At 40.1% G+C, this 10,000-nt stretch overlaps 1 protein-coding gene across 2 annotated transcripts in view; it reads right to left on the reverse strand.

Moving 5' to 3' along the window:
* Nucleotides 1–8,097: 8,097 nt before the first annotated feature.
* Nucleotides 8,098–10,000, reverse strand: part of bcap31 (B cell receptor associated protein 31) — a 16,920-nt gene continuing 15,017 nt past the window's right edge. For both annotated transcript variants that reach the window (XM_061058457.1, XM_061058455.1), the window contains exon 8: nt 8,098–9,823. In XM_061058457.1, the coding sequence (XP_060914440.1) occupies nt 9,797–9,823 (27 nt within the window). In that variant the 3' untranslated portion in view covers nt 8,098–9,796. The remainder of the gene's footprint in view (nt 9,824–10,000) is intronic.

Raw genomic sequence — 10,000 nt, forward strand, 5'->3', positions numbered from 1 at the left:
TTCCCCTGAATGCAAACAAACACATAAATAGTCAGCGCTTAAGGTCCAAAATTAACGCAATCATTCTTTTAAAATTCATTTTAATTGCATGCGTTTTATTTTGTCCCTTCAGGCTCTCCGTAGATACTCGTCCTCAGTGTCTCCCTGTAGTCTCAGTGATGTAAAAGAAGAACACTGCTGCATCTTTGAATGTCTCATTTCACTTTAACAAACTCTCAGACAGTAATATCCACCTGATGACATCACACATTGACCTGATGACATCACACATTGACCTGATGACATCACACATTGACCTTATGACATCACACATTGTCCTTATGACATCACACATTGACCTTATGACATCACACACTGACCTGATGACATAACATATTGACCTTATGACATCACACATTGACCTTATGACGTCACACACTGAACTTATGACATCACACATTGACCTTATGACATCACACATTGACCTTATGACATCATGACATCACACATTGAACTTATGACATCACACATTGACCTTATGACATCACACATTGACCTTATGACATCATGACATCACACATTGACCTTATGACATCACACATTGACCTTTGTTACTGTTCCTTTGAGCTGTTTGACCTCAGTTTGGGATCCCTAACCATTTCCTGTTTCTGTGCTTAACTTCCTGTCCTAACCTTCCATCTACAGGAACGGCCTTACTTTATTTCAAAATAAAAGCACACAGCAATTAAAGTTCTCACAGCTGAAGACAGGACAAACATTTCAAAATAAAAGCCCAACAGTTTTTATTTTAAATGTGAAATAATGGAGTTTTCAAACAACTAATTCCATCGACAGGTTGATTACTCTTGAATCTAAAGAATCATAGATGAGGGTCGTGGTTCTTCCAGCTGATCTGGTTTTTATAAAATATTGAAGTTCAATACTTTAGGTACAGAACTGTCTAAATCTGTTTGATGACATCATCATCATGTTAATCCAGCCGAGGTCAGAGCTCCACATCAGAGTGTCATCAGCATAATGAGGATCTCTGTCGTCGTGTCTCGACTTCAATTACCTGAAAGTGTCCACCTGTCAATCACATCCTGACTCATCCAATGAATAAACCAATCACAGACTCATCTGTTAGTCCCTGCAGGAGAAGAATTAAAATCCTGCACACGTCTCAGCTGCACAAAAACTTTGGCAACATAAACGGAAATGTTGCCAATGTTTTTGTACGATTGAGACGGTGTGCAGGAGTTTGACTTAAAAACATAAAAACAAGAAATGACCCGACGTTAGTGACTTCTATTTCTGTTGCCGTGGTAACCAAACAGGTTTGAATATTGTTTGATTTTTATTAGAATCATATCGAAGATTAAAAGAGACGCTCAGAGTTCAACATTTCAACATTAAAAAGAAAAACGTTAAAAAAACAGAAATGACTGAAATCTCACCTGATCTGATTTTTAACCCCTCACGTTCCGTTTCTGACCTCCTCACGAGGAGATTCAGGTCGAAGGTCGTGCTTCGTTTTGCGTCCCCGGCTCGATGAAGTGCCAAACGGAGCGATTAATCGCCCAGCGGGGGGGAGGGGGGGGGGGGGGGGTCGATCCAGACCAGGGCTCCAAAATGCCAACACTATCACTCTTCTTCTTCTTCTTCTCCGTCTTCTCTGCCTCGTCTCATCGGCACCAACAACGCTGAGCTCCTCCCACAAAACACCTCGCTCTCCTCCTGAACAACTGAAAGTTCAAAATGACAATTGTTTTTTGCTGCCGTACTTTAGTGATGAATAGATTCACTTTACACACTCGTTGAAGTCGTCCTATTTCACTAAAGTCATTACGATAACAATAAAAAAAAAACGTTTTATCGTGTTGGTTGTCAAGATGAGAGCCGGAGGACTCAGCTTGTTGCCGAGCATTGCCTTACGTCGTTGTCTTAACTCTAGAGCCCAAACGGTCGACCACAGCCGACCGCAGAGCTCTCCAGGACGTCCTGTGTGAGCTCTGCTTTATGTTTCCCACCAATCAGCAGTCTGCGGAGGCGGGGCGTGTCTACAACTCTGTCTCCTAGCAACCACTCCCCGTCCACCAATCACAGAGTGAGCTGATGATTCGAATGTAAACTGAACTAAGAGTACGTCTGAACATCGTTGTGAAACGATGTCCGCTGGCACTTTGACTCCTGTTAGTGTGTTTTTGTTTTACATATTGTAAAACGAATCAGAGATTTATTTTGTTGCAGATACAGAACGACAGAAATATATAAATATAAATATATATTAAATATGTGTTTTATCTATATTTTGATGCAGTATGGGAATGTGATGAGGATGATTCACGGCTGATTGTTCACGTTTAGCCCGGCGAACATGAGCGACGCGACGCCCACGGAGCGACCAACCAGAGCTTCAGGCTACCTCACTTCCTGTTCAGACTTTCAAGATAAAACTTCTTTGAGCTTATTATGCAAAAGCAGCATCAGCGGCGTCGGCTGCCAACAGACAAGGATTATTGTAATGTTTATTATAACCCTCAGTCTGTTTTAAAGGTTCTCCAACACCGATACAAAAACTCAAACACCGACACAACACTAAAAGTGATACGACACTGTAAAACATTCACGGTCACATTTTAATGACTCTACATCCACAGTCAATCAAAATGTCTATCGGTTCTGAGAGACCTTTCCGTCGTGTCCGATTGGCTAACGTGAACAAGCAGCGAGGGGCGGGGCTTGTATTTTTGGCGGATTTGCTGCGATGCAGTGATGCTTCGTGTGGCTCTGAACACACTACAAAAAAAGGGAATTTTTTTTTTTCTTTACGTTTTTGATTTCTTATTTGCTCAAGTGCTAAAGTGTTTGAAGAGTTTTAGCTTTAGATGATTTTTTTTCTTCTGTGTGTTTTAAAGAAAATCTGTGTTTTTTCCTCGGACCCCCCACGGCTCAGATCATCTTTATTTTAAAGCAGAGATAAACGTATATTTTCACATATTTTTACTCTTCAGCAGGAGGTTAAATAAGATCCTAGAAATATTCTAAAGGCTGTTTAACTGCCGATTCAGACGCTGCCATGTGAATAAGAAATAAGTTAGTTTGAGGAGGGGCTGCAGCAGATCAGTTAACTCAGTGGCATGAGTCAGTAAAACTACAGCAGAGATAAGAACTACAAATCCCAGGAGTCATTAGGAGCTTCCAAAGACCCATGACAAACTGGGAAACACTGATACCATATATGGTAAATCAGTTTTTAAGATAGAACCAATTATGGACCAATCAGCTCAGTCCGCCAGACGATGTCTCTTCACGATGTTGACCAACATAAAATAAAATCTGAATTCAGAATTTTATCGGAACAAAATAACGTCAACTCCTGGTTTCCCCGTTTTGAAACGATTTGAGTCAGGCCTAGTCCACATGTCGGTGGGAATTTTTTTAAACGATGTCAACAACGATGTCCTTGACATGTGAAAATGTTCCTCCCATTCCTCTGCAATGACCATTTCATTTTCAAAGTTTTCCAACCAAGCGTGTAAAAAGACCGGTTAGCATCGTTAGCACCAGCGCTAGTTTGGTAACGTCTGCCATTGCACTAATCTCATGTAGACTAAAGTGACAACGTCGCACGATGACGTGTCAGTTTCAAACGTATTCATTGATTGGTCGAATGCTGAAGTGTGTCTTTGGTGCTGATTGGCTGGTCTGAGATTAAAAGTAGAATAAAGAGATTATTAATCCAGAGATTAGAGATCAAATGTTGTTGAAGTGCCACTTAAAAATAATATTTGACTAATAAAACTAACGTACACTAACAGTATTTTTTATAGAAATTAAACTGACATTTTCAAGTTTTATTATTAATGTTGTTTTTTTAATGTTTTTATTCGTAGACGGGAGCCTGGGAGGGTCAGAGCGTGAAAAACTTAAAATCTACAGCCATAAAAAAACAAAAGAATCTATGAACATGTGAAAAAATGTAAATGTACACATTACCAAATGAGGATGCTGTTTCATGTCACGTCGTCTTTGTGCTCTTCAGCCAAAAAAAAAAAAAGTGTTGCGACAGAATCTTTGATCGAGACTGAAGCAGCGAGCGGGAAAACGAATCTGACGAACAGAAATAAAAATATATTTTTACGTCTGCTGGAAAACTGATGATAGCTCAACACAGAGACAGACGGATTTGAAACAGTCTGTCTGTAGGGTAATGATGTCGGAAACCCAATCATCAGTTAGTCTCCGGTGATGACATCACAGTAGCTGTCAAATTAATAATTTAAATGTACAAAAATATAAAATAAATACTCTTTATATTGAGACAAACATTATAAGGAGTCTGAACTTCCTGCTGCAGGTTTTTATCATCGATTCTGTCGACAAACTTCACCGTCAGCTGGTTTCCTTCAGCAGAGAGCGCCTGTTTCCCAAAACCCATCAGAGTCTGTTTCCATGAAAAAAAATCCTTCTGATCTGTGAGTGACTCTCACTCCCAGCTCGGCTTTTTAAATCTGAATGAGATCAAATTTGTTATTTTCAGCTTTGTTTACTGTAGGTGTTTTTATTTAATTTTTTTCAAGATACTGTCAGTGATTTTATAGCCAAAAACATTGCCAAAGTATTTTTAATCTCCAAAAATCTAAAAGACATCTGTGGAACTTGAAAGCGAACACAGACAAACACTTTTTGTTGTTGTTGTTTCTTTTGAATTTTATTTTCTTGACAGCACAGGTTGGGTTTGTGAAATGTCACTGGTGCTCCTGTCAATCAAAACGCATAATCATGATTTTCAATAACTTTCTTACCTCCTAGTTTTTTTTGGGAAGCTGACCTAAGGTCAGATAATGTAGCAGTGGAACCAGCAGGGGGCGCTCTCCTCTCGTGGGAAACCCCATCGTGTTTGGGCTGGAAACAGAAAAAAGTCCAGACAGGCCAAATATGTTAATGAACATTTCTGTGAATCAAAACATCATAACAGCTTTTAACTAAAATGCTACAAAAGAGGACTATGATGCAAGTGGAAAACTATTTAATAATGATGAAATCAAAGTCTCATAAGTTTCTCAAAGAGAGGATGAGTTGGTTGGCTCAAAACTCGCTTTTGCATCAAACCGATAAGATGCAGAAAGTCTTCAGTTCAAGTTATTTAACGGTTTGTTTAATGTTTTCCACTTGTTCTGCAGACAAATGCAACAAGTATTGTTAAACTAAACTGAAATTTAATCAAATAATCAAACTCACATCAGATTTATACCTCAGACATGACGTTAACTTTTTGGGGATCTCTGAAGTAAAGCACAACATCGTCTGCAAACAGGAGAAGTCTTCAAAAGTCATTTTTTTACTTAGAGCTGTAACTCAATTATTTCTAAACATACAGACATAAAACATATATTTTTAGATTCAGGGTGACTTCCACTTCCTGAGATTATCATTTTATCTGCTGACATTCCTGATCAACAAGTGCAAATCCTCGTAGAAATCAGAGTAAAAAACACTACGAACCTACCTGCTTGTATTATTATGTATTACCAGAACCAGCAGAAACTGGCTGCATCAACCAAAACCAACTTTGCAACAACATATGTCTCATCAAGTCTTATAAGAGTGTCTTATTTTTTGTCATTGATTAACAGTTCTCTGTCAGGCTTTGCGAGCGTCCAGGAAAACAAATGACTGAAGTTTTAAGTCTTCGTATCTACTCTCTCACTGGTGCTAGAGCAAAGATTTATTCTGATGGTTAAAAGTTCGGTCCCGTCTGTTTCCAGCCCAAAACTGATCCAACATGGTGACCTCATCCATCCAACTGTCGGCCATTTTTAATGTACCTGTGTCTCTGTGACTTCCTGTAAACGCAGTCTTCCATCCATAACTTTAGATTAGAGAAAAAAAAAAGGTGAAAAAGTAGCTGAATTAATGAATAACTGTGTTAATGATAAGAGACGACGCTCGGGGCTCGACGTTCTTGTGTCACCAGCCAAAAAAGCAAAAAACATGATATGATGATGAAAGAGTTGACGTCGAGCCCTGATGGTGTCACCTGTGTTTCATTGACCTTTGACCCCTGTGAGGGTCTCCATGCTGTGATCACTGTGCTCATTCACATCAGACTAAACCAATGGCAATAAAACTAACTTCATGACAAACAGCTGATCCGTCTCTATGGTTACTGAGTTGTTTGTTTTATTTCCATCTTTACAGTTTGTACATTTATAATTATTTATTTAACACTTATATTTTATTATACTCTTGGAGGATAACAGACTACTCCAGTTTTCATCGATAATTCCTTTCTCTGGGCGCAATAATCAAGCTGTTGCTTTGCTTGAAGAGAAGGTAACAAACGAAGCGTTGCAGTCGCACAGAAAATGAAACGTCTGTGTGACCGGACAGTCCGTTCTCTGGAGTCTGAACTTCCAAGTAGCAGAGGACAGAAATACTGGGGGCTTAAAAAAAATAAAAAAATAAAAAGATCCTGGCCTGAGACGTTGTCCTGTCAGCAGTTTGAGACACAAGGCGCTCGGGTCGGCCCTGAAAGATGATCCGGTGAGACGACGGAGAGGAGAGTGGAGGCAGAGCGGCTCAAACCGGTTTGAAAAGTCAAACACCCGTTTAGACCAAACAGCTGCCTTATTAAGAGGAGGACACGCCGAGACTCTATGTTTAGACTGACAGGCGTGTGCGCGGGTCAGCGGTGAAGTATACAGGTCCTTTACTGCAGTACAAGTAGGAGTACTACACTGTAAAAAATACTCTGCTGAAAGTAAAAACTAATCAGGAATTAAAGTTAAAGTTTAAAAAAATGGAAAAACCATCATGTAATGATTTGTCTGATCATTTTTAAACCTGCATTCAAGTAAAAGCTTTACTTACCGAAGCTTCTTAGTGGAAAATAAAACAAAATTTTTTTTTTAAATTGAGCAAATCATCAGGAAAAATTCCCGCTGTGCAGCTAGTGTTTACTTTAACCCCTGACTCCCAAGAAGGCCTGACTCAGAAATAGGTTTAGAGGAAGAATGAGTTGATCAGAAACTGCAAAAACATTGGAAATGTTTGGATTTGCACCCAATCCAAGCTCAAAACTCCCAACAATGCAAATGTCCAAAAAAAACGAGATCTCACCATCGTAAATATAAATTGACGAAGCCATCTGTCCCTGCAGGGGGCGCTGGAGTCCCATCGATGGCGGTCTCCATGCTGGAAATGCTGTCTCAGTCTAACTTTCAGTCAACCTAACGACAGGCTGAGAGCTGGAGCTGAGGCGGGTTTTAAACCTCCTGACAAACCGTTACACCGCGCCCACCTGTCAATCAGGTCAGCTACACGCCTTATTGTGAATAACTCTTATCCTTCATCAAATCAAAACTGATGAGTCATCAAAACATTCACCCCCCGTACAGTGTGTGTCCATCGAGACATGAGCTAATCACACCTATTTGGGTTTTTTGAACCAGGCTGTAAACATGTTAATCTCTGCTGTAAAAACAGACTTTTTAGAATGGGTGTGTATGTGACTTCCTGTGTTTCTGCAGCCAGCCTCTAGTGGACACTTGAGGAACTGCAGGATTTTACACTTCAGCATCGACCTCAGTTTTCATCACCAGAGTTTGCTACTTGGTTTAATCTCTAATAATATTTCAGTTTTGGTTTCTGTTTTGAAAATGTTTTTGAGCTGCAGTTTAACGTTCACACCAGGTGAGGGTCAACATGAATCAGTGAACAGACAAAAGAAGATACCTGTAAACATTGTGGACGCTTCATTTGTGGTTTTATTTCAGATACAGTCCACCAGACGATCCCTGTGAACAGCGCCCCCTGGAGTTTAACACAACTCAAAATACAAGTTCACTGCCTGTGAAAATGTCTACAAAAACATGTGAAAGTGGAAAAACAGAAGAAAACAACACGTGTATAAAAACAGAAAGAAAAATGACTGAGGTTTGGTCTGAATGTTGCTGAATCATTAAATCGCTGATCTTTAATTCAGCGTACAAAGTTTCTGCTCTTTCTAACCGAGTCTGAACATCGGGAATTAAGAGGAGAGAAACGTTCCAAAGCACATTTTGACTTTTTGTTTTTGCACAGCTCGTTTAATCAAAGCGTTGAAACTACAGATGCTCATCAAACATGTTTTATTCCTTCACTGCTGCATGCACCTTCACACACTCAAGACAGGAAACAGTGTTTGTGTCACACTCTAGTTGAAGAACTGAGGCCCAGATATTGAGTCTCTAGAAAACAAAATGTGTCATGTTTCACATCTCATCCTAATTCTGCAGAAATCTGATTTAAAGTCGAGGACACATCGATGCTCTCTGTTTTTTTTTCTCCAGCAGATAAAAGAAAATCAGAGTCTGAAAGGCCAGAAAACAGCGAGCTCATTGACCCCCCTACCTCACAAGAAACAAAACTATCTGAAGACGTGAAGCAGATATCAGCACACAGCAGAAAGAAGATTGCTGATATTTACGTTACAAATCAACTCGATGCTAACCGTCGCTAAAGCAGGAATGAGGACGTCAAAAAAAAAAGTTTCACTCCGAGTTCTCAGAAATAAAAGTTGTTTTGGTACGGAAGCCCGGAGCGGAGATTAGGGGCGGGAATCTCAGGGTCACAATGCGCTGTACGTGGTGTCTCAGGGTAACAATATCACGATACTGTGATTCTATAATAAACAGACGATGATGAATGCATCACGATATCTGATGAACTAAAAAATATGAGCCTTGAAAAGTTACCCAGCAGAATGAATGTTTCGATTTCTTTCTCACATTTTCCCGACAATTGGCTTCTTCGTATTATTTGGCCCCTCAAGTCACTCTCTTTCCATTATTTTGTTCTGATTCTAACAACGAGTGAATGGATGGATGTATCAAACGAGTCAAGAAGACGATATATCATCTGTATCGATGTTGAGTCCCACCCCTAGCGGACGCACATTCACACGTTTTCCCGTGATAACGTGTAGATTTCATCGTTTTCTTGACAGATAGATCTCGGGGAACAGAACTGGAGTTCCTGTTATGATAGCGATCTCGAGAAAATGCATGTGTGCGCTTGGGGCTTCTGTAGTTTGGAGATTTTTTAACCCTGATTTGAATCCATGATGTGCAACATTTACATTTTTTAGTTTCTGTTTTAATAACCAGATTTTGTCCCACACACCGTTTCTTCTCAGTTTTCCGTGATGACGTACAGATTTCGGTTGTTTTCTCGCCAGATTTATCTCGTGAAGCAGAAGTCGATACGTTGTGATGATAACGATCTTAAGAAAACAGTTGAAACGTTGTCGTTATCACGGGAAAACAAAGTGGAAACAAAGTGTCTTTAGGGCTTCTTTAGTTTGGAGACTTGATCCATGATGTGAAACGTTTTCATGATTTCTTTTTAATTCAGGAGTTCAAAAGGAGTCTTTGGAACTTGATTTTGGAATGAACTCGTTTTGTTCCTGCAGGAAAGAGTTCAGGAAGTGTTGTCTCTCCAGCAGCAGGAAACGGGGAATGATCAGAAACACCAACAAAAACTGAAAAATGTTTCCCAGAAAAAAACAAACAAACAATCAGAAAAGTTTGAAGCAAACTCCCACAGTCACACAGATGTTTGACGGACAGCTGACGATCTTTTTTTCCTCTCCTGCTGAAGCTCCGATGAGTCTGATGAAAACATGAAAAGAACCAATCACAGCCCAGTGATGTAATCATAGGACAGGAAGTGACATCGCATCTCTGAGCAGGACGGTGGCGTGGATTCTGGAGAGAGTTTTGCTGACGACGATGAGGACGATGAGAGAAGCTGGAAACCGTCTTCGTTCTTCTCAGTCAGATTTCTTGTCGCTGCTCGCCTGCAGACAGAGAACAGAAACAAACAGTGTGAGCGCCTCCTACAGGCTGCGTGGTTATTACATCCAATCAGCTGCAGATTTTAGAAGTTACTGACAAAGGTTTTGGGTCAGGCTGCAGCCTAGAGACCTCTCGCCTCACGCCCTCTCAGGTGATCTATTGGTGAATATTCCTGTTAA

Source organism: Labrus mixtus, chromosome 15, assembly GCF_963584025.1.
Source record: "Labrus mixtus chromosome 15, fLabMix1.1, whole genome shotgun sequence".
NCBI classification, from domain to species: Eukaryota; Metazoa; Chordata; class Actinopteri; order Labriformes; family Labridae; genus Labrus; species Labrus mixtus.